We start from the raw sequence: 24,959 nt of genomic DNA on the forward strand, positions 1-24,959 counted from the left end.
GCCTTCTATAAATAATAAATATTCAGCTGTTCCTGATGCATTTAATTATTGCTCATCTCAGTACTTTCAAGAAATCTCTAAAAATCACCTTTTTGTTTGATTTTATGTGCTTGTGTACTAATTTTCATTTTTAAATCTAAATCTTCCCAGAAAACGAGTATGTAGAAAAATATAAATAAAACGCTTTATTTCTTATTTTTCATACTAATTGTTTTCATTTAGTTTAATACTTTTAGTTATGTTCGTTTCATGAAGCACTTTTGGCCTGTTTAAATAAAGTTTTTACGATTGAAGCTGTTACATTGGAACATCCTCTGGCGCTGTATCGAAGTAACGAATCAGAAACGACCTTTGATTAGTCGTTGAGATGTTTGAAGCTCAGCGAGTCGATCATTCGTCCAATATTGTTAAAGAACAACAGAAACATGGAGGAGAGCAGCAGGACAGGACGGCAGAGAAACGAGAGGAACGCTCATAAAGTTTCGTAGTAAAAGAAAAATCTCATCGGACGACATGTTTCTGCGCCGCAGACACTGAGGTAACTGGATCAAAGCGCCTCCCATCACACTGTCGAGCGCTGAGAAGCCTCGAAAAGTTCCCGTTCAGACCGTCCTGCACTTAAAGCGTCCTCCAGCAGATAAACTCCACCCGCCTGGCACAGACAGTGAGATAAATCAAACCACAGAAACTTTATCAGATTTCGTTTTTACGCAGAGTCCTGAAGGTCGACGTGTGTGGCCTCCAGTGTGTGTGTGTGTGTGTGTGTGTGCGTGTGTGTGTGTGTGTGTGTGTGTGTGTGTGTGTGTGTGTGTGTGTGTGTGTGTGTGTGTGGGTGTGTGTGTTTCCTCCTCAGGGTTCCTGCAGGATAAAGTGAATCACTCATCGAATCCGTCAGTTCAGTCCAGCAAACGTCTCTGATGGCAGTTTCTTGGTGTTTTTGGAGGCAGCGGAGCAGACGAGAGGTGACGGAGGACGTCCGTCAACAGCAGGTGGAGGAAAAGAGGAGAGGAGGCGACGAAGATGACGATGAAAAAGGCTAAAAAAAATGAAGTAGAAAATCTGAATAACGGTGAAGATTCCAGCTACTCATCATCCAAAGACAAAATCCATCCATCAAAAAAACAAAAAGGGGGGGGGGGGGGCTGGTTTGGACGAGGGCTTCACAGGAAACCAGCTGGATCCAACAGGACACTCCTCCCAGCTGCACAGATGCATCATGGGAAACAAAATGGTCGGATGTTTGGGCCGGCGTCTCCTAAAGAGAGAATAACTCGTTAACAGGACGCCTCCTCCCTGCTCCGCCTCCTTTTATCAGCCTGACACACACACACACACACACACACACACACACACACACACACACACACACACACACACACACACACACACACACAGAACCTGACTTTACTCTATTTGTTCTTACCTTACCTTATCTTATCTTATCTTATCTTATCTCATCTCACGTCAGTCTCCTCTCTGAACACACACACCACTTGGTGACTTCCTGCGCTCAGTGTTGTTCTGATTCGTCACCTGTCAGCTTTTTATTTTTCAGGTGTGATGTGTCTCCTTATCTTAGCGCGTTCTCCGCTCAGGTTCATGTTACGTTCAACACGTTAGCGGCTTCTGTCGACTCGTCAGCCGTCTGTCATCATGTGACAGCAGATCAGAGAAAAACACACGTTTCCCCAAAAACAGCTGGAGAGCCGCAGGTAGACGCTCAACGAGGCCGCAGGGCTCAGACACACGGACGGCCTGAGAGTCCAACAGCCTCACACACACACACACGCACACGCACGCACGCACACACACACACACGCACGCACACGCACGCACGCACGCACGCACACACACACACACGAACGCACGCACACGAACGCACGCACGCACACACACACACACACACACACGCACGCACACACACACACACACACACACACACACACACACACACAAATAAGCCATAAAGATGCTTAAACACACACACACCTGAAAGGCTTGGTTTACTTGGCCAAGTGGAGGCAGCCATGTTAATTACTGTTTCAACACACACACACACACACACACACACACACACACACACACACAGGTTTTATTTGCCTGTTGCTGATCAGATGTTCATTCATCCTCATTCATTCATTTACTCACAGAAACAGGTGTGAGATGAATCACTGATGCTAAAATGTGTGTGTTTTACAGCAGTGTGTCGTTGATGGTGTGTGTGCGTGTGTGTGTGTGCGTGTGTCTCAGACTTACTCAGCAGCAGTGTGAAGGACCTTCTTTAGTACGGCGACTCGACCCTGAAAGCACAGAACAGACGTGTTGAAGTTAAAGCCTCGACTCCATCAGCAGAACTGATCCTGATCAACTTCACATTTCTTCACTTCACTTCCTTCTGTGATTGGCTGGTTTGAAGATACACAGACTCTGATTGGTAGATTTGAACACTGAAGCAGGAAGTGAACAAATAATAAGTCTACGCAGAGCCTCAGTCTGGATGTTAAAACCACAGAGGAAGAAGGTGAAGGCGGAGCTAAAAGCTGAACGATTAAAAAGCCCAAAGAAGAAGAAGCTGCTGCGTCTGAGACGTCGTCCATCACTCGTGTGTTTTCTGTATGTTTGTTTGTTTGTTGTTCAGACTGTGTGAGGGCACATCAGGCCGTGTCGAGATCAATGACATTGATATGAAATGATGAAATGATGGCCGTCGTTAGGACTGAGGGAAGTCGTCGCTGATATTCAACGACCTGAATCGAGACCGATCGAGCGAATGTTTGACCTGCTCGCCATGTTTGTGTTTCCTCTTCGTGAAACCTTCGCCGAGCTTTCAGGGAGCGACCGCAAAGTAAACATCAGCAGGCGACTGTAAAAATACCTTTTTGTTGAGTCAGTGAATCTTATCGCAGAGACTGGGATACACTTCTGGGCTGCTGATAAGAGGCAGACAAACACTCGCAGCGAGAATGGAAGCCGCAGCAGGGTGAACTTTGACCTTCAGCTGCCGGCCGACTCCAGAACAGGAGAGTTTGCACAGCGGCAGAGAAACAAACACCTCAGAGGTGACCGAGTCGCCGCCGCCGCTCGAGGAGGACTCAGCGGGAGCTGCCATGTTTGACTCTTCATTGTCTTTATTAATCTGCCAATTAGAAACCTGGAAAGTTTACGCTGAAATTAAACCGAGAAAAGCAGAAAATCCTCAACGGCAATCAATCAACGAGAGTCAGTTTGCTCATTTCAAATGAGCAAAGTGGCTAAAACAGAGTATTTAAAGTAGCGCGAGTGTCGGCGGGATGAACGATCATCAACACAAACAGTAACAGACCATAAAGTTTGTCCTCATCAGCCTCCATCAACTACAGTACAGCTGCAAAACTGCTGAGTGTGTGAAACTGAACAAAGGTGTGTTTTATTACTGATGACATCAACTCTTCATCGGTGAAGTTCGAATGAATTCATAGTCTTCCTCTTCTCATTAGCGGATGAGATTTTTTTAGCCTTCGGCCTTTTATTTGGAGACACTGGAGACGCCTCTTCTGTCCCTCGTTCAGCTTCTGTGAAGCGTTTCATTGACTCTTTAAACTTTTCTCCTCTGAAAAGAACAAATGGACTTTCAGCACCTGTTCGCTGCAACGTCACAGCACGAAAAGAGTGAAGACGAGCGACAGGAAGAGCTGAGCTAACGGAGGAAAGAGGAAGTCCTGTGGCTCGATGATGTGGGAAACCAGAGAGAAATGAAAGCAGATCAAACTTGAGATGGACGAGAGCGGAGCAGCGACACCAGCGCGAGCCGAGGAAGACGAGTGCAGACATGACAGTGACATTCCTGCCATTCTCCGTATCACAGGCCTCGCCCACGTTAAGCAAACAAAGACCTCCGCGAGGAAACAAAGGTCGGTTCATTCTCAGGTACGCAGCCGAGGCCAGAGGTCACCGGAGACATTCAGCAGAAAGAAAAATATCCGGATCGTTTTTTCTTCTGTCTGAAAGTGAGCAGCTGAAACCAGGTGAACGGCTTCACCTGTAAATGAACACTAGACTAATTTGTGCAGTCGCTTCATCGTCTGCTGACTGCGTCTGCTGACTGCGTCTGCTGACTGCGTCTGCTGAAGCCACTCCAAGCTAACGCGAAGCTAACGGCGCACACAGCTGGATGCCATCACGCCGTTCTAGACCATAAAGATTCAAAATGAATGACACAAAGAGGATTAATGAACCTTTTTTGTTTCAGGTGTCAACAGTTTTACAGTGGTCTGTTATAATGGGGGTCTATGGGGAAACGGCTTTTGGTTGCTGTTCCTGCATGTCTGAAATATTTTCATTTCAAAGATGTAAAAAGCAGATGTGCCTGCGCTGCTGTGGACGGAAGCGTCTCTGATGTGTCTCGAGCTGATGAAGACGGTGGAGGATGAAGAGCCTGCAGAAAAATTCCTAAATATCCAACGTGTAATTACGAGCGAGGGGCGTGACGTGAACGGGTTTTCCCAGTCGGCAGCCTGTTTTTCTAAGCAGCATCAACAGGAGCAGACAGAGGGAGGACTGTGAATCACAGCAGGTGGAACTGACTGGTCTGAGCACCCGAAGCCTTTCCCAGTTCATTTAACTGGTTTTAAAAGACCCAAACAACATGAGAAACTGGAAACTCCAGGTGGTTGCACCAACAATAGAGATGTATCCAGCAGCCACGTTACACTCAGCAGCTTCCTGTGGGATGCACCAGTGTCAGGTATCAGGTCTGACACCGTGCTCAGAACTCTGATCGTACTCATAGAACGTCTCAGATTCAACCAGCCGAGCAGGGAGGAGGAGGAGGAGGAGGAGGAGGAGGAGGAGGAGGAAGAGGAGGAGGAGGCGGAGGAGGAGGAGGAGGAGGAGGAGGAGGAGGAGGAGGAAGAGGAGGAGGATCAGTGTCAGCAGCTTGCAGATATTTTAGGATCAGTGATGCAGAACTAAAAGCTAATGCTAACAGCAGGAAACAGGAAAGGAGACCAGTCGTGCTCATAACACGTCATCATGACGACCACGGCATCAAACCTACGACGGAGAAGCTTCACTGCTCGACTGCACGACACCTGCACTCCCCAAGTGTGTATGTGTGTGTGTGTGTGTGTGTGTGTGTGTGTTGGCAAGTACTTGTATCAATACTTGGTATCTGCAAGTACCCAAATGTAAGTACTTGTACCTGGTCTGAAAAAGTGCATCCTGAGTTCTCTGTAATTATCCAAAACGAAGCTTTTATCAGATTACAAAGAAACCACAGCAGTAAATTACAGGGTGAAGTCAGGACGTTTGTCACGTTTCCTTCAAGATCAAACTCAGAGTTTGAGCTTTATGTATAAATGCAGGAACTCTGAAACGTGATGGAGGAGGAAGAGGAGCAGCCTGACCCCCCCCCCCCCCCCCCCCAAACCCCCCCCCTCCCCCCCAAACAAGCAAAAGTCTAACAGTCAAAGCGTCTGCTGGGCCACAGGCTGCCTGACACCAAAAACAAAGGCTGAGCAACCATTGGCTTAGCAACTTATGCTAATGATACACCTGACGCTGAACGCCAGCCAATAATAAGGCAGGACGGCCTGACAGGTGACACCCAGGGCAAAGCAAGTCCACCAGTCAAAACGAAGGACTGGAGGAGACTCACATTAACATTTTCATCAACTCTGAGTTCAGTCAGAGGACGCAGCCTTCAACCCAGAGTCAGACCACCACCTGACGGAGACCACCACCTGACGGAGACCACCACCTGACGGAGACCACCACCATCTCCACCTGTACAACCGCCTGTTACCTGGCAGGACTTGGTGACACCTGAGCTGCATTTACTGAATGAAGACTGAGGAAACAGGCAAATCCAAAACGCAAATAGCTACACACACTTCCTGCTATGGAAACACCCTCCGTCCTATCACTGAGCCGGAGGCGGAGCCTGCCGGTGACTGACAGCAGATGTGACGGAATGCAGTCGGACTGTGTTCTCAAAATACCGAAACTCACACAGACTGACTTAATCCTGCGTGACAAGGCCAGGTTCAACGAGGGGGGGCTGGGTGTGTGTGTGTGTGTGTCGGGGGGGGGGGGGGGGTGTACAATGGGAAACTGAAGGTAAACTGGGAGCAGAGCTGCAGACGTGAGGATCTGCTTCCTCTTCAAGCTTCTCCCACACAGAAACTTGATCAATCAGTGTGTTTCCTCACTGCTCGCTCGTCGTCTTTAAATCAGTTAAATCCTGAGGGGGGTTGCACAAGGCCCTCAGACGTGGGCATGTTTGGAGCAGGTGGTTTTAAGGTGGTTTTACAACACGAGGCTTTCTGTCTGCACCTGCAGCCGCTGCTGAATCTGCTAATTCCTGCTCTTCACTGAAAGTTCATACGGGATCCTGCCTGATTATCAGAGGACGGGATCTTTCCGAGTCCCTCGGTGCCCCCCTCTCATGCCCCCATACAGCAGGTGTGTGTGTTATTATATCCTGCAGGGAACCGGTTCCAGTCTGAGACCTTCAGGACAAGGACATTGTTGTGCAGTGAGGTCATTTTTCTTTAAAAGACGTGTTTTTTAAGAGAAGGCTTTCGGATGAGCTTCTCCTTCCTGTTACACCATTAATGAGTGATGAGCGCAGCGCAGACACATTCACACACACACCCTAAACAATGAACAGACAAGATAAATTAAGGTGGCTACGATGTAAAGAGCATAATCTACTTTGATCTACACAGTTACGAAAAAATAATCCATCAGTCGTTCTTTGATGGCTGGCGGTTCAAGCGTCCTTGAGCAAGACGCTAAACCCCAAATCGCTGCTGACGGGTGTGTGGCTCGGTTCAGACAAAGCAATCAACAGGACGTGGTGCAACGTAAACCCCCTCAGAGCACAGAGTTATCTTTCTGCACGCTCGCTGTGGCTAACGGACGCTCAGCCTTTCGTCCTGTGTCTTTAACGCTGCTGTCGGCGCCTTCAGTGGCTTTCCTTCACACCTCCACCATGTTGTGTTACTGTTAAGGTGGATGTTACTGTTAAGGTAGACGCCATGATTATCTCTGCATCCAACGTGCTGTAAATATCCAAAATGAATCCCAAACTGTCGCCCAGACCTCCACCAACACCGGCATGGAGGCCCCCTGCAGCACAAAGGCTTCCTGTCGTCAGTGCCAACGCCTCCTGAAGTTAAAACGACTGAGGGACGGACGCGTCAATCATCCTGAGGCCCCGGGCCCCCGGGAAGGTGCTCTACAGCCGAGCAGCGCTTCCACCTGACACCTGATCACCCCGTGGCATCTGGTGATCATCCGGCGCCATCAGCGCTTTGCCTGACTGACGGCAGAGTTTGGAAAACTGGTCTCTGAGGAAACAGTCTGCTCAGGATTCATTGAGAGTCCACTTCCTGCTGCTCTGCTCTGTTACTGTCACACTGAATATAATCTATAATATCCACACGATACGCGAGTGGAGATTAGAGAAGGGACTCAAAGGAGTTGATGCTGAGCACACCTGAGCACATCTACGCTTTCACGACACCTGGAGCATCTGCTGATGAAGATCGCAGACGACGACTGAACGGAGCACGTGAGACGGGTCTGTCCGTCCCCGCCGACGAGGTCTTTGTCTTATTTTGAAGCCGCACCTTAAAGTGAGAAGCTCTGCCGTGCAGGGATGAAACGTGAGCTCAGCCTGTGTCCAACGCGAAGCCGAGTCAAGGGCTTGTCGTGAATATTGTCTCTGAGGCAGAAAAACGACCTGAAGTCAAAGTGACGTGAGATTCTGTTTGGAGACGTTTCAACACAACAAGAAGGTGGACGCGCTGAAAACGACGGTGCCAAGAGAGGAGTTACTGCTGCAGCAGAGCTGAAGGGTGTGGCCGCCGTGTGTGTGTGAGTGTGTGTGTGTGTGTGTGTGTGTGTGTGTGTGTGTGTGTGTGTGTGTGTGTGTGTACATTAGTCCAACATGTTGCAAGACGTCAAGGCCTGAGAGGAATGAAAAGAATTTCCTACAAGGTCATGAAGTGGCAGACATGGCTGAGATACATACAGACACACAACATGGCAGATATGCTACAGACACACACACACGCACACACACACGCAGACTAAACAAAGAGGGTCAGATAACACACACATATCCGTATCTGCACAGATAGACATTTGAACGCTGAAGCATGAAGTCATGAGAAAACAGCAGTGATGAAACGTTTTGTTTCAGGGACGAAACGCAAAGTGAGACAGAGGACAGAAAAAGACTTGGACAGAAGTATGTGGACACTCCACAGTCCTTTTTCCTGGGCTGGGCTAAGTTTCATGGTTCCAATGAAGGGAAACCTGACACGGAGCGTCCATATACTTTTGGCCATGTAGTGTGCTCACAAACAAACAACCACAAACACACATTTGACAAAGGAAATCACTCCACTTCCTCTCGCATTGACTCCTGCTGTCATTATTTACCTCAAATATGCACCAACGCATACGCATCTACAACCTGGAGCAGTGTTCACTCTGGCTCTCAGCAGTGAGCGCGGCTCCTGCACATCAGCTGATCACGACACAAATACATCAACACGACGCAAAACCGGCGAAATCGCACAACAAATCTGTCATGAACGTCCTCCAGGAGAGTCTGTTTTCTGTGTGAAACATTCAGAAACAGAAGCTCTTCAGACAGCAGACTTTTGCTTTGAACACACTGAATCTAATCTACATTTTATTGGCTTTTCTGCGTCCTGCGTCTTTCAGCCAAGACCCCACATGGAGACCAGCCTACAGCCCAAACTGAGACGCTTCCCTGCACGCCAAAACCTGACCTGTCATTGTGTTCTGGGATCCAGCAGATCAATGCCCGTCACCAGTCACAGCCCCGACTGCAAGCCCAGATCAACACGTTAGAAGAACTGAGTACTCACGGTACTTTCTGTCTGCAGTACACGATTAAGCCGATGGCAGCAGCGAGGGCGACCAGGACGGCGATAACGATTCCAGCGATGGCTCCGTCTGAGAGATCTGGATCCAAAGCCCCTTCTTCTAGAAAGCAAAAAGAACATTTATGATGCTGAAATCTCTGAGAATTCATCTTTAATTCAAAGTCATGATCATCTGGGAAACATTTTGACATTCAGGCAAATGTCTGTAAATCAACAGTTTTTGAAAGTTATTGCCAAAACATTTACTGTGTCCACTGTGAGGTAGCTGATTAACGGAAACTCTGAAACCACAGAGAGGAAGTTAACACATGACTCACACGGACTGATAGGTGGCAGCTGGATGAGCAACTGAAGTGGGAGTGATCTGATCCTGCACATCCCCACGTCACGTCGGTATCATTTTAAGACTTTCCAATGTTAAAACACGAGAGGAAAAGCAGGACGGCTACGCTGCCACTTCGACTCGCCAAAAAACAAAACCCAATCACAGAAACTGAAAATTAGCCTCAACTCTTTTGTTCAAAAAGCAGAAATAACTCATTTATTCATACACTGTAAAATGTCCTACTAGCACATGTTTTCCTCATAATTTACTGATCAAATCAAAGATTTCCTTATCAACAGTGTTGGACAAGCAGAGGTCTGCTAGCTAAAAACGTGTCACCGCCTGAAATCAGAAAGTTTTATCTTTTCATCTTATTGTCAGCATGTTAGGCTCAGACCTAACGTTAGCATGACAACATGTTAACATATCAGTTAACAGCTATTGGATGTTAACATACATGTACCATTTAGCATATTAGCATGCTAGCATTAGGAATAATCTCAAAAGCAGCTGAGCCGAACTATGCCATTTATTTATGGAGGTTTCCTGTCATGAATTTGTGCCTGTTAGCTTAGTCAAAAGGGTTTAACTTTTATATTTAAGACTCTACAAAGTCAAAACTTGACCCAAGTTTTCATCTGTCAGGACTTTGTCAGACTCGGCCGTGCTTTAAGTTGACTGCTATCATCAGCAGGTTAAAATGCCTGCAGTTATTTACCTCGCACACAACCAACAGCTAGCATGCAACATTAGGTTTTCAGCATGCTAACATTAGCAATAATCTAAACTACACCTGAGCCTGACAGGAATTCACGCTTTAAAGTCTCGCTGAGAGGTGAGATAACGAACAACTCATCTGTGCTTTGTCCTGATTGGTAACATGCTAACAGGCCTTGACTGTAATGTCGTCAGTTTGACTCCAACTGGCGACTCTTGTTGCATGTCATGCCTCTCCTTCGCCCCCCACTTCCTGTCTGCCTCTTCACCTCACTTTCCAAAGGCAAAATATGCCTCAAAAATATCTTCAAAAGAAAAACATTGAAGCTATTCCTGCAGTAACTGGCCAGCTGGTGTCTGTTGATACTGGTGGCAACTGGTTTGTTCCTTCACAAATCAAACTCCGGTCTACAGACGTGGATCTTACCTTTGACGGAGAGGGTGTGGGTTAGCATGGTGGTCTTGCCAGTAATGGCGTTGTACGCCTCGCACGTGTACATTCCACTGTTTTTGTAAACGGCCTTCGGGATGGTATACGTGGCCGTTTTGACATCAGTCACCGTTTGGTTAAACTTCCAGGTGAAGTTGGCGGGAGGGACGGAGTCGGCGGAGCACGTGAGTGTCACTTCATCGTTGACCTCTACGGCGTTGTTGCCTGACACCGTCACTGGTTCAGGACCGTCTGAGGACAAAACGGAGAGAAAACATGGTTCATTTTTTGGGTTTAAGAGTAAAAGAAATAAGGTTTTTCAGAGTACTGCACTCCTGACTGTATACTACACATACTGAATTAGTACACGTGGATATTCATACAACTTGATTACTTTGATTTGTTTTTGTTTTTTTGCCATAAGCAGATTTATGGACATTTATTCGTAGCGGGCAGTTGGAGGTAATGTTCCTCGGACGCTGTGTAAAACAGAAATAAAACAGAAAGTGATAACGTGCTAATCCTTTCTGACAGAAACTCAGTTAAATATCTGCTTATCGTGAATCTGACGCAGCGACACGTTTCACAGACTGAAAGATGCTGAACGCTCCAGAAACACCTGTTTGGATCATTCCACAGGTGAACAGGCTGAGTGGTGACAGGTGAGAGGATCATGATTGGGTATGAATCAGTCGTTCATAGAGGATGGAGCAAGTTCACCACTTTGTGAACACATGAAGGATGAAGAGATGAACACATGAACTCAGAGACACTTCAGGAAACTGATGTCAGTGAACACAGTTTGTTTAGAAATGACTGATTCAGGTCTCACTTATGTTTTATGCGGCGTTCAGACTTTTTTGGAATTGAGGTTGTAAAACCGTAAAACCTGACATCACGGCTGCATCATCACCACGTGTTCTTAGCCAAACAAGCACGTACAGTTGACCACCATCTTGTAGGAGGCTTGCTCTTGGTTGACGGGGTTGCCAAGCTGACAGGTGTACTGTCCGTTGTCCTCCTTCTGCACCGGGTTGATGCTCAGGGAGCTCTTGTCGTTGGCGAACACCAGGCGGGCGTTGGCGGGCAGAGCCTTGCCGTCTTTCAGCCAGGTCACGGTGTTCACGATGCCGGACGTGGCCTGGCAGCTGATGTTGGCTGAGCTGTTGCCGGCGAGGAGGACTGCGGTCGGACCGGTGATTGTAACACCTGAGATGGCGTCTGCAAACATTGATGCAAGAGAGAGATTTTATTTCGATTCCATTATATATATACTTCAATAGGTGAAAGTACAAAACTGAGTCCAAGACGTTGTGACATTCAGTCCCTACTGCAGGTCAGAAACACTGGATCCTACATGTCCCATCATGCAAATGGGCAGAGTTGTTAGGTAGAGCCTCCTTGCCTGTAAACACCAGTGTCGTTCCACACCTCCAGTTATATCACAGACTGTGTTATAATCTTGTAGTCTCCAAGATGAGGTAACCCTGATGACATCACTATGATGTCATCAGGGTTATGATGACAAAGCTCGTCCTCCAGAGCCACAGAAGACATTACACACCACAGGCTGAGGAGGACTAATCAAGACCAGGAAGCTGACCTCCACCCACAAAACGTAGCAGGGTTGAACCTGGCTCGACACAAAGCCATGTGATGTCACCCAGAGAGGTGCGGCTCTGGCCAATCAAACGTGTGGAAATGTACATTCCTGGTAGATCACTTTTCTGTCACCACGAAAACTTTCTGGAGTTGTAAAATCCTGTGTCCTCTGCAGCGTTTCCTGGGCGTTATTTCATCTGCTCACACAGCGATTCGTTGTTTTAATGCTGAACCACCTTTAACACAGTGATTCCCAATGACCCCCCCCAACCCCCCCATTTATTCTCTCATACTTTCAGCTTCACTCTGCTGTTTCATTCTGACTCACAGTCACCAAATAAAATATTCATGTCATTTCTTTTTCATGCAAGCTCCTCCTCCTCCTCCTCCTCCTCCTCCTCCTCCTGTCGGTTAGCATGCAGAGTGAAAACACAGAAACTCTTCAGGGCATAGTGTAAGACCATCCTCCGACCCAGCAGGTTTCACATTCACACACTCTGACACACACACTCACACAGCTTTAAAACAGCCTCCTCCGAAAACAAGGCAAAAATGTCTTGGCAGTAATTACAGAGCGTGCAGGCCGGCGGGCCGTTCCCTGTGTGTTTCACAACGTTTCAACACCTCACAGGTAAAAGCCGCCGTGCATCTGCTGCTGCGGGTCAAAATGTGACAGAGAAGAAAAGGTTCCAGTGAACTTCTGCCTCATTCTGAATGCTCGGTGTCACGTTTACCATGTTCACCACCTTAGTTTAGCATGTTAGCATGCTAACATTTGCTTTTTAGCAGGAAACACAAAGTACAGCTGAGGCTGAGGGGAACTTGAGTTTTTAACTTCAAATGAGGAGTCGGGAGTTTAACTCACCCATCACAGAGAAGGAAACAGCAGGAGACGAGACGGTGCGCAGGGTTTTCTCGTTATTGGCCCTGCAGGTGTACTGTTCCTCAGTCTTTCCTAATCCATGCTTTTCGATGATTTCCAGGGTCAGGACGGGACCGGCGATCTCCATCATCTGCTGCCCGTGGTACCAGGTGAAGGTGGCGGCCGGGCTGGAGGTGACTGAACAGGACAGGTTGAAGTTGGACTTGGCTCTGACGACCTTGGGAGGGTTCAGAGGAGTGATGGCGACTTCATCTGGTCCGTCTGTGGAGCGACACGTGGAAAGGGAAGTGAGAGGTGGTGCTGATGGTCAGATACCTTCATCAGCTGTCTACTTCAGTCCACATGGATGAACGTTTGCTGGTTTCTGCTTTAACTACACCAGAGCTTCTCATTAGAGGTCATCAAGTGTTTTAAAATACTGAGTATCTGCTGATACTGAGTTCAATGCACAAGCTTATATTTGCCTGAATGTTGGCTTCCTAATTAATTTCATGTACTTTTGTTCTGATCAACAAATAAACTCTTTTTTAAAGTCCGTAAAAACCTTCTGAAGGATCAAAATATAAAACTGCATTTCATTGTGATTTCATGCACCTTCATGTCGCTGCGGCTCACTGTCTTCAAATATGAGTCAAATTTGCCAAACTTTACATAAAGCCAGACCACATGAGACCTTACCGAGCCGCAGCAGAAAGGTTTTGATTAATTAATAACAGGCTTAACCAGCGGTCGGTGCGGTTTCACCGCCTTTCAGGTTAGTCGAGGGGAAGGAGTGGAAGTGCGGGCTGCTGTGTACACAGTGTGGTTTCAGCAGCGGCACAGTCTGAAGTACAGGAGTCACACAGCTACAAGGCTGCAAACCTGGAATCGGAGCAGGTTCACCGTGATAACAGCAGCAGCTCAGGCATCGACGCGAGTTAGATGATCAGCGAACCTGTTTCTGACAAATGATCAGCTGTGGAGCGGAGGAGTGACAGTGACTGACTCATGTCCGACCTTTGGTGTCCAACAGGTGTGGAGCTCATTCAGTGAGACACAGAGTCTCAAACAATGCAAGACTGCAGAGTAAACAAATGAATGGGAGAACAGGTAAGTGTCTAACTGCCATGGGGGCGGTGTGGGAGTAATGACTGACAGCACTCTGGCACCGCCCAGGGCAAAGAGTAACCAGTCATCAAATGAAGAAATAACGACGTTATTAACTAAACGTTCTGCTGAAGCAGTCTGAGCTATCCCTGCTTAGCTAACCAGCTAGCTCCAGCCCGGACACGTCACTTCCTGCATGGGCGGAGGTGCAGTACTCACAGTAGACAGTCAGGTTGAAGGGGGCGCTCTTCTCTGTCTCCATTTTGTTGGTAGCTGTGCAGAAGATGGGACCAGCCAGTTCTGACCTGAGAACACCTGCGATGGTCAGCGTGCTGGACAACTCCTCCTGTGAAAGGTGCCGCAGAGTTTCCTTATTAACAAGCAAACATTCAGTTTTTCTCACCGGAGCAGCAGAGCTGTCGCACATTCGACAGTCGTAAGTCAAACTAAATGACTGAAGGTGGCTTTTTCCATTAAATAAGAAGAAAACGTGGATTTGAACCTTAATGCAAAATCTAACTGATTATTAATAAATTCATAGACTGAGTGGACACACAAAGAGATGAATGCTTGAGTTGTGCAATGAATGAATGAAAATTTTCACTATGAATCACAAAATTCGACCTTGATTAGATGAATTTCGATGCATAAATTCAGTTTTAAAAATGAGCAAAGGAGCGACAGATGGCTGAATGTCGCTGTCGTTTAAAAACGAGTGCAAACTGACATCTTTCACCGTGAGCCGCTTGCCGTCGGCCACGATGGGCGCGGTGCCGTTGATCCAGGCGAACTTGAGGAAGGAGCCTTTGGCAGAGCAGGTGAGGACCACGGTGCTGTTGTGCTCGATGGCCTCGGGCAGGTCGGACTTGATGGCCACGCTGGACACCGGCTCTGCGGGGAGAAACCAGGTCGCTTTGCATGAGGAACAAAGGAAAAACCGTTGAGTGAAGTGATTTGAATGTGATCAGAGGAAAAGGGAGGCTGTGACTCATCCACAGACATGCTGACATCTCATCAGATAAAAAACACATCAAGACATTTGAGACGGCCGTGAATTCACGACACTAAACCTTTATTTAGCGGCGCGTTAGTGACGCTGTGCGTGTTTTTAAAAGTACATCCCATCATATTTAAGTTTTCTGCTCTGCTCCTGTTTGTCAGTGAAAACCAATCCCCATTCAGCAGCTGGCAGTGAAACACTTCCTGCACAGATGTTTCATAATAAAAGCAGCAGTGTGAGATATTGGCAGGAAGTGTCGAGCTTTGTTGCCAGGAGATTCACGCAGATCCAAACAACGGTGACGGTAGAAGAATTACTGTGTCAGTGTTTTGTGCTGGTGGATATTTCTTTCCATTTTTAACCAGCTTTTATTCTGAACCAGCCTTTATTGCTTCATGCCAGAAGCAGTCTCTTATTTTACTGTAAATGAGTAAATGAGGGGTGACACAGTTCATCGTTTATCGCCTCTCAGCCTCTACTATAACAAGAGACGAGGAGAAGCAGCATCACCATCAAATATTTGACATTTTTGTTATAAAAAAATACTTTAAAGATAAATCAGCTTTCGAAATACGTGCCTATTTATCTTATTTCAATCTGCTAATCACTTAATAGACTAATCGTTGCAGCTCTGACGATGTGGAAACACATGCCTGTACATATACTACCTACATATATGTATAAATGTCTGCATGCAGAGAGCAGGAGGAGCGAACACTCTGACACTAACAAACAGCAGCTGTGCTCTCCCACTTCTTCAGGGCGGATTTTTCCATTGAGATTAAACTGACCAAGAGTTTTGTTAATGAAATCCTACAACAAATAAGCTGTTAATGTCAGCGTGATTAAACATGGAGCTGAAGAATTCAGCAAGCTGCTGGCCTGAGGCCACTCTCTCCTCACACAATCGTAATTGTGCTCTAAAATCAACATGTGAATGGAGCGACTGAAGATTTCAAAGAAATGGCAGCGACCAGACCTGCTGGACTCGTTCTCAGTGATCCCGGAGCTCCTTTTCTCAATGTGCCTGCTGTTTATTGACGGCTGGGAAACGGTGGGAGTGGTAACCAGTTCTGACAGCAGAGTAACACGCGGCCAGTTCATCCTGCGGCTTCACACAGCGGCCGTTTTCCTCGGGTCTACTTTAGTCTGCAGTCTGTAAACCAAACTGCACTTTACCAAGAGGCGCTTGTCCCTGTCGACGTGTGAGAGTCAAAAGGCATGCTGGGAAAAAAGCATGCACGCTCCACTGCCAAACATCCTTTCATAAATAAAGATTCAAACTGACGTCACGTCGTTGACACAAGCCTGACTGGAGACGTTCACATTCAGAAAGCTGGACTGGACTGACTGCAGAGAGCCGAGGAGAGCTGCAGCCGCCAGCCGTCGATCCTGACGGCTGACTGGCCTTAAAGCTACGCTGTGAACTGTTTTACTGATCAGACAGCTCAAAAGATTGATCACGCAGCACAACAAAGGTTACACAGCATGCTAAAGAGGTGTCCGTTCAAGACTAAGTGACACACGCTCACACTGAAATCAACCTCAGACAACAACAACTGCGGCCCAGAGGCGGTCTGCGGCCCAGAGGCGGTCTGCGGCCCAGAGGCGGTCTGCGGCCCAGAGGGGGTCTGCGGCCCAGAGGCGGTCTGCGGCCCAGAGGGGGTCTGCGGCCCAGAGGCGGTCTGCGGCCCAGAGGGGGACTGCGGCACAGAGGGGGACTGCGGCCGTCTGCCTGCTGCAGCAGGTGAGCAGAGGGTCTGTCAGAGCTCGTCTGATGGAAACTGCTGCTGAGAACACTGAGACTGAACAGACATGAAATCTGAAAACTCTGCTACGCACACACACACACACACACACACACACACACACACACACACACTCTCTCTCTCTCTCTCTCTCTCTCTCTCTCTCCCTCCACCAGCTGAGCCACACCCATAGGCAGGAGGGTGTGAAGTTGCTGATTTTCTGCTTCTTTCTGTTGTTTTTCTGATAAATCAGGATGTAAAGTCTCAGCTCCTGGAACAGGAAAAAGCTGTTCGTTACGAACCAGAGCTGCTGAGCTCATTGATTTCACTCTAACAGCTGAGGCTGTCACCAGGCACCGCGTCAGAAGAAGCGCTGTGATGTAGAGAAGAGCTCAGGTGTTCAACACGAGCTTAAACTGAGACAAAACTATGAGAAATGTACTACCTCTCCTCTCCGCCAAGGAATATAGTCCTCACCGGTGGCTACACCGTGTGGTTGCTAAGCGACGCATGACGTGCTCATGTAAGACCGCGGCAGCGCAGGGATACCTGCACTCCATGGCTCCACAGGTGTGACTTCCACCTTCGAGCTGCACCAAACCGCGTCAGAAATAAGAAATGCGAGCAGCTGATTGTGGATGTGATCTGACTGACTGGGCACAGAGCAGTTCACAGTGACAGAGTGAAAACGGCCTGTCCGTGTCTGCTGGTAAAAGCTCATTCAAAGCGCCACTGCCTCTCAGAGACTCTGCAGGCGTCAAAATGTTTCATGAAAACTATTTTCCGACACGTTAACGCACAATGTTGATGTAATCTAAAGCTAACGTCGCGGCATCACAGGTGTTGTGCAGGTAGAGGTGACTCACCCAGAACCCGGAGCTCGATCATGCCGGTTTTGGTGGCTCCATCTGGTGATATTATGTTGATGCCGTACTCTCCGCTGTCACTCGCCTTCAGGGGTCCCAGGCTCAGGTAGCCGTTGGTCGGATTAATGGACACCCTTCCTGCGTAAGGTTCGTTCACTTTCAGCCCTTTTTCGCTCACGGTCGCGATATGAACCTCCTCTTTGCCGTCGTTGAAAACCCAGACTATAAAGGCGTAATTGGGTTTGTCAACCAGGGTCTTTATTGTCACATTTTTCCCCAAAATTTCATCCACCGGACCGTCCGGCAGGATGACGTCGCCCGCACAGGATCCTGAGGGCAGAAATAAGAGGCACAAGTCAGGAGAAGACGTACCTGGGGGCAGGTGTGCAAGTAGCACAGGGAAGGAAAGGCAGCTGAGGCGAGACTGAGGAAATATTACAGGTCTGCAGGGATCATAAAGACATTAAGTACAATTCAACCATCTTTCTTCAGGGAGAACTTTGTGTTCGACCTGCTCTGCACAATATTTCTATCAACCAGCTTGAAATGATCGACGACAGCAAAGCAGCAAGAGCAGCGACAATAAAGAGATGATCTAAAGCAACCGCAGATCGACCAGCAGCTTCCTCACTCAGACAGCATTTCCTCCATCTTACCGACGAAAGAGAGCAGAAAGAGAAGCGACAGCAGATCCATCCCGGACGGTTCAAGTCTTTCCAGCAGAGACGGAGACGAAATGCGACAGTACCTGCTGCTTTTAGAGGGACACACCCAGACAAGGTGCGCACACACACTCCCCCTGTCTGTGCAGACACACACACACACACACACACACACACACACACACACACACACACACACACACACACACACACGTCAGTGGTATGAGCCTTTTTTTATTATCATTGACTCATTTGCATTCTCGTAGCTCACAGTGAAGTTCGTGTTTAACTTAGTCTGTCTTTCCAAAGATTAAACAAGTGAAGGTAAAGTAAACAATACAATACACAGTAAACACACAAAAACACAACAGCAAAACAAAACACACCAACGTGACGCAAGAAAAGGCCCCGAGCTTTCAGATGATTTATTCTAGAAGGATAACTCCTTATGAGCGGCCAACATTTGAATTGTTGGGTGGTTTAATCTGTAACAATGCACCATGTTTGTTTTATACATCGCCCGTTTGTTTTCTAATATCTTAATTTGCAAAGTAACCTGGAGCTGAAGCTGTCGGACAGCTGCAGTGTTGTGGATGAGAAGAGTTTCCAATCAAGCAAATAGGGTAAAAAAGAAGTTGGTGAGCATCTTAAATGTTCTGTCAGGGGTCATAAACTCAACGTGGGAGAAACGCAATCTGTCTTTTCACATTAATAACGCAGTAATTACCTATAAACATTTCATAAACAGCATGAACTCACGTGTCCACTAACAGCTCGTTCCTCTCAGAACAGCTTTTCAAGCTATGGCATTATTCATGTTCCTGGTTACCTGGACACTTTTGAAGTTTCTCTTTTTTCTGACAGAAACTCACAAACTCTTCACAATCATCTGAAACGTTGATCAGACACAAAGTGCAGTTGTGTTCTTCAGTGACACACTGCTGCCGCCCGGTGGACATCCGGGGAAGTGACGCGTGACGCTGCTTTTGAATTCAAGCGTTTGAAGATTAAAATTAAAAACGTCCTGAGTTTTTGACTTACAGATAAAGTATAAAAGACTAAAGATAATTCTGATGGATAGTTTGGTTCTGGGGGGTCATTTTTGATCCAGTTCAATCGTTTTATTCTGCACAGCAACACAGAGAAATGAATGAGGTGTACTAGTGAAAACATCACGGTGTAGTGATAGACATCATTGACACCAAATGTTCAGACAAAAAGAGTTGAAGACATTTACCTCCATATTTCTGCCATGTGCCGATGTTTCATACACACCTCTGCTGAGCCAAAATGTTTCGTCACGGATGTCGACGAACACCTGTTGATGCTGTAAAGGTGAACAGGACGCAGGAAGGATTGATGTCTGTGTCAAAGGAAATGTGTTTTTAGATGGACGATGACAGGATGTTTTCATCAGTAAATGCTTGCCTTTGTGTTTTTGAACTTTTAAAGAATCTCATGAACATGCGTGAGCCGTCGCTGAGTGGAGAGTTTTCTTTCTTTTGTTTTGTCTGAAACGATTCCTCGACTAACTCGATTACAGCGAATCCCCAAAGAATCTGCGTCGAGGATTCGTTTGAGCCCTTCACGTCTTGTGAGGAACTTTTCCTTCAGCGCAGGCTTCAGCAGAAACCAGCCAGCGCGCTCGTGGAGAATGTGCGTTAATTGTGGCGGCATGTAATAGACAGTTAACGACGTTAACCGGCGCGATGGCGACGAGTTAGTCCCGAACTTAGCTAAGATTAGCCAAGAAGATAAGTAGCAAATAAAACGCTGCAGTCACTTTGTGAAACCAGAGCTTCATTCATGTTACTCAGTCACACACACACACACACACACACACACACACACACACACACACACACACACACACACACACACACACACACACACACACACACACACACACACACACACACTCCCCTGAAATACACAAAACAAATTATCAGATGGTGTGAGGAGCAATTTGGGCCTTAAAGGCACTGATTTAATACGGTAAGAACATTCAGTTTAGTCTGATTCCAGGTCAGCAGGTGTGCTAAGAATAACTCATGGGTTCAGGTCTGACAGACAAATATGCAAATTTAAACAATAAAAAGACTTTCGACTGCTTCTTTATTGATCCCAATTTGGGAAATTATTTTGTTGCAATAGCAAACATACAAACACAAAATGTTTACAAGAATTGTTTAAAAAGTAAAAAAAAAGTAGCAAAAAATCTAGACAGGAATAACAGCAGTGAATTTAACTCAACAAAATACATAGTGATACAATGTGTATTATAAAACTACGATAATTATTTGAATGTTTTGGAAAAGATGTTACAAAAGAACTTTCCATGAAATTACAGACAAACAGCTCAACAAAGTCTTCTAAGAAGACAGTGAACAGTTCTGTCATTCATCAGCTGTAAACCTGCTTGAAACACACAAATTAAAGTCCATGTTTATGTATTATTATTGTTTTAATGTATACCTCAGTTTTAGTTTGTATGTATACCTTTTTTTAAAGTAATTTTATTATTTCTTATTTGTTTTTGCATTTTGGAAAGTGGTTTCTTTAAAATCCAGAGTGGTCTATGGCCCTGAAGCCCACTAAAAGAGTTCAAGTTGGACAGACAAATATGCAAATTTAAGCAATAAAAATGCAGATTTATCCGAAAATGAAACAAATCAGTTGATCATTTTTAGAGACCTGTCTCATTTCCTTTCTGTATGTTGACAATTACTCTTTATTAAAGCAAAAGCATATCTAATTCAATTACTTGATTAATCGATAGATTAATCAGTACAATAATGGGTTACTAAAATAATCAATAGCACAAATTCAGCGTGCCAGAAGTCAAAATCCACTTTACTTGGGGAAACAATGCATTCTGAAGTTCAGGGGAAGTTAATCTGAGGCTCCAGTTTGACAAATCATGTGGAGATCTTCCAGGATTACAGTCATTTTTGTACAAAACTGCCTCTTTATGTTTCCACAGACGGAGTCCTTACTGAGCCTGGTGGAGGGATTTGTCTTTGTCCCAGGATGAAAATACCCACTTGAACAATGACTGCAGCAAATCTGAGCTGTCTGTCTCCACTAAATCTCTGCAGTTTCATTTACTTCCACTACTCTCACCAGCACACTTGTGTTTTTTCAGACAAGCAAGTTCAGAGAATCTTTTATCACAAACGCTGCAACTAAATGGTTTCTCCCCTGTGTGGACCATCGAGTGTCGTCTCAAATGTGATTTTCGTGTAAATACTTTACCACAAACTGTACAATCGAATGGTTTCTCCCCTGTGTGGACAGCTGAGTGTCGTCTCAGAGTTCCATGCTGTGTAAATCCTTTACCACAGACTGAACAACTAAATGGTTTCTCCCCTGTGTGGACAATCAAGTGTTGTCTCAGAGTTACATGTTGTGTAAATCCTTTACCACAGACTGAGCAACTGTAGGGTTTCTCCCCTGTGTGGATTCGGATGTGTTTGGACAAACTGCTTCTGCAAGTGAAATTAGCTTCACAAACTGAGCATGTGAAAGGTTTTTCTCCTGTATGAACTCGTAAATGTGAGGTCAATTTTGAGCTTTGTGCGAACCTTTTACCACAGACTGAGCAACTAAATGGTTTCACTCCTGTGTGGATTCCATTGTGTTTCTGCAGATGTTCCTTTGAGCCAAGGCTTGTAGCACAAGAGCTGACTGAGGTTTTTCCACTATTACATTCCATATCACTTCCACATTCCTCATTGTTTTGCAGAGGCTTCAAACCTGACGGAGGTTCCCAGTCACAACTGTTGTCTGTCTCAGGTTCAGAGGAGTCTGAAGTCGTGTCATGAGTAGCTGGTTGGAAATGATCTGGATTAAAGTTCCTGTCTGGTCCTGGTCCTCTACAGTCCTCTCCATCAGATCCTGTGTTCACCTGTTCAGTTTGTCTCTGATCAAGCTGTGAGGACTGAGGTTCCTCTTCATCAGCCTCTTCTTCACTCTTCACAGGGACACTGAGTGTGAACTTACTGAGATCAGCCTCCTCCAGCCCTCCGAGCTGCTCTCCCTCCTGATTGGTCCACAGTTCCTCCTGCTCCTCTTTAATGTGCGGCAGCTCTGGTGGATCCTCCTGGTCCAGACTGTCCAGACAGTCCTGCTGCTCAGGAGGATCCTCTTCTTGACTCACCAACAGCTGCTGGACGTCTGTGGAGGATCATGAAACACATACACACCTTTTAGAAAACTGTCATTTCCTGTTCACATTTAAAGCACCGCTTTCTTAAATGTGCAGAGATGTTGAACATATTTGGAAGTCTTTCAAACTAAAGCAAACTCCAAACATATCGTGCACTTTGCATTTGATCAGAGCAGAAAGGCCATGAAATAACAGTGTGGTAATAAGGGCTGGGCGACACGGCCAACATCTTCTATCAATTCAGTGGTTTCAGATATACACACCGCACAGACTTCATCATATTTGACTGTTTTCTACTTTCATTTGGAGCTTCAATGCAGACAAAACTGTCTCAATGAGACGACACTTGACTCAACACAGTAAGACTGACCTTCCTTCAACATGGAAACTTTAAATGAGAACAGATGCATGATCGCCACTAACCGTCGCTGTCAGATCACGTGACAACGTGGAGAACAGTTCCCCCCCCGGAACAAATCACGTGACCTTGCGAGGCCGCTGGACTGCTGTGTCTCACTGCCGCCCCAAATATACAGCAGAAACACTGAAGCCCAACAAACCTGATGTCTGTGATCTTTTCAAGGCTTTCATTAATATATTATATGTTGAGAGCCCCGATAGAAGCTGAACTCTTTCTCAAATCAGAGGATGTCAGCAGGTTTCCAGCAGTTTGCAGTGAGAATAAGCAGTAAAGAGTCAAACCTGCTCTGTGTAAGCGGACTTCAGGCTGGAAAACAGCGTCCAGTAGTTTTCTTTGTCCACAAAGTTCCTCCTCGTACTCTGCTATCGTCCTTTCAAACAGCTCAATTATCTCTTCAGCAGCCGCAGTTAGTCGCTGCTCCACAAAAGCTCTCAGCGTTTGGACTTTAGACATTTTTACTGATTCACAGCAACTTTTCCTCCAGACACACTCCGTTAAAACTGTTGGCTCACTCTGATGTGCTGCTACATTCACGTCCGTGTTTCCAGTTAGCAAGCTAAGTTAGCTTCATTAGCTTCGCAGGACTACAGGACATAATTCGAATGTTGAACATGTTCAGATGAAGAGAACAGCACAGAGTCTATTCTAACATGTTTATCTGGACAGTTTGGGTCGATGAAAAATAGTTTGCTCTGCAGTAAAACTGCTCCGGTCAGCGCTGTGTGGCCGAGTTCCGCCTCCGGTTATTTAATTAGCAAGCTACGCTAACTTCCTTTAGCATTCCTGCTAACATGAGACGAGTCTGGACTGAGACATCCTGAAAGTTTACACTGAGTCCACTTCAACAAGTTTATCCACACAAAGTGACTCTGGTGGTTCAGCACGATCGTTTCTTGTGGTCGCGATGGTCGTACTGTGCCGAGAAAACCCGGAAGTGTTTAGTGAAGCGCGAGTCGATGCTTGTGTCGTTTAGGGAAAATGACGTCACTGATGACGTTCGAAGCCTCGCTGAATCAGGAGTGGTTCGAGTATCGGCACAATTTATATACCGCAATGGATCCGCTCACACTTTGTGGGTTAGTGTTGGTGATTTGTTGGTTTGTGTGACATAGAGGAGCATTTTGATGGAGTCTGTGAGAAAGAGAAAGTTTCCCCATGTGGGAACATTTTGATCTGATCTCTCCAATAAAATAAGGACACTTTCAGTCACATTATGACACGTGTTTTGTGTTTGTTGTGCATTGTGCTTCATTTTTCACTGTCTTTTAATCCAAGCTGAAGTGTTTGTTTAAAGAACTGGAGTACTACAAAAACAACAACAACAGCAGCTCATCCATGCTGAGGCATTCTTGTGCTTTGCATGAAAATAATGAGAGGAATATGGCTGGACCCAGCCCATATTTAATTTCTGAATAAAAATGAATAAAGTGCTTAAGTTGCACAGTCAGATTCACGTCCCTCTTCATGTTCACAGCATGTCCACCTCTTACCTTTTTAAAACACTGCAACAGTTTGAAAACAACTGTTCCCCTGTCATTCTGAGTTATTCAGATGTTGACAAAATGATTTACTGATAAACATTGGAGTATTAGATTCCATTGTATTGTCTTGTTACACACCCACAATAAACAAAAATATACATTTTATTTCTCTGAATGAATACATGAACGATACCTGAAATGCATTTATTAAGATGAATTGATTTATCTTTCTTGGCAGCCATTCCCATGTTGCACTGCTGCAGGACAGTCTTGAATGTAGTGCAATTGGTAAAATTACCTATAATTTATGGGTTCCGCTCCGAAGCGTCGTCACGGTACGACCCATCAACACCTATAATATATCTGGCTGTTTAACAGTCTTTGACCAGCGGGGGGGGGTTTGTGTGCACATGAAGTCTTGAGAAATGAACCTTTCTTTCTTTCTTTCTTTCTTTCTTTCTTTCTTTCTTTCTTTCTTTCTTTCTTTCTTTCTTTCTCACCTTTATTTATTCAGTGAAGGCCAATTGAGAGCAAGCTCTCATTTCCAATGACGCCCTGATTACAGCACAATACATTTCAATACATCACAATACATATCCATACACTCCACAGAAGCACATAATGAGATCAACAAGCACATGTACATTCAGAAATCATGAAATCAACA

The 24,959-nt window shown here is 46.1% G+C and overlaps 3 protein-coding genes across 4 annotated transcripts in view; 1 reads left to right on the forward strand and 2 right to left on the reverse strand.

Moving 5' to 3' along the window:
• LOC139346064 (oocyte zinc finger protein XlCOF6-like) overlaps window positions 1-24,959 on the forward strand; it is a 341,081-nt gene that overhangs the window by 295,809 nt on the left and 20,313 nt on the right. The gene's annotated exons all lie outside the window — the stretch shown is intronic.
• On the reverse strand, window positions 1,142-18,306 carry LOC139345734 (cell adhesion molecule CEACAM20). 2 transcript variants are annotated; one of them, XM_070984535.1, is made up of 10 exons: window positions 18,217-18,306; window positions 17,561-17,890; window positions 14,674-14,837; window positions 14,166-14,292; window positions 12,843-13,121; window positions 11,318-11,596; window positions 10,373-10,627; window positions 8,886-9,000; window positions 2,257-2,300; window positions 1,142-1,255 (listed from the first exon to the last, which is right to left on the reverse strand). In XM_070984535.1, the coding sequence occupies exons 1-9, from the start codon at window positions 18,254-18,256 to the stop codon at window positions 2,282-2,284; spliced, it is 1,608 nt and encodes a 535-aa protein (XP_070840636.1). In that variant the 5' UTR covers window positions 18,257-18,306; the 3' UTR covers window positions 1,142-1,255; window positions 2,257-2,281. The 2 variants fall into 2 exon arrangements, with proteins under 2 accessions (XP_070840636.1, XP_070840635.1); XM_070984534.1 differs by having other exon boundaries at window positions 8,886-9,003.
• Window positions 20,321-23,708, reverse strand: LOC139345741 (zinc finger protein 530-like). The gene is made up of 2 exons (XM_070984544.1): window positions 23,093-23,708; window positions 20,321-22,398 (listed from the first exon to the last, which is right to left on the reverse strand). Exons 1-2 carry the CDS (start codon window positions 23,262-23,264, stop codon window positions 21,323-21,325), a joined length of 1,248 nt encoding a protein of 415 aa, XP_070840645.1. The 5' UTR covers window positions 23,265-23,708; the 3' UTR covers window positions 20,321-21,322.

This window comes from Chaetodon trifascialis, chromosome 17 (assembly GCF_039877785.1).
Source record: "Chaetodon trifascialis isolate fChaTrf1 chromosome 17, fChaTrf1.hap1, whole genome shotgun sequence".
Taxonomy (NCBI): Eukaryota; Metazoa; Chordata; class Actinopteri; order Chaetodontiformes; family Chaetodontidae; genus Chaetodon; species Chaetodon trifascialis.

What these genes read in the sequence shown, in the direction of transcription:
- LOC139345734 (XM_070984534.1), bottom strand. Translation starts at nt 18,256, where the DNA reads ATGGATCTGCTGTCGCTTCTCTTTCTGCTCTCTTTCGTCG. An exon ending in GATCGAGCTCCGGGTTCTGG is followed by an intron (nt 14,838 to 17,560) that starts GTGAGTCACCTC and finishes TTCTCCCCGCAG; the next exon opens with AGCCGGTGTCCAGCGTGGCC. An exon ending in CTACAAGATGGTGGTCAACT is followed by an intron (nt 10,628 to 11,317) that starts GTACGTGCTTGT and finishes TTTTGTCCTCAG; the next exon opens with ACGGTCCTGAACCAGTGACG.
- LOC139345741 (XM_070984544.1), bottom strand. Translation starts at nt 23,264, where the DNA reads ATGTCTAAAGTCCAAACGCTGAGAGCTTTTGTGGAGCAGCGACTAACT. An exon ending in AGTCCGCTTACACAGAGCAG is followed by an intron (nt 22,399 to 23,092) that starts GTTTGACTCTTT and finishes GATCCTCCACAG; the next exon opens with ACGTCCAGCAGCTGTTGGTG.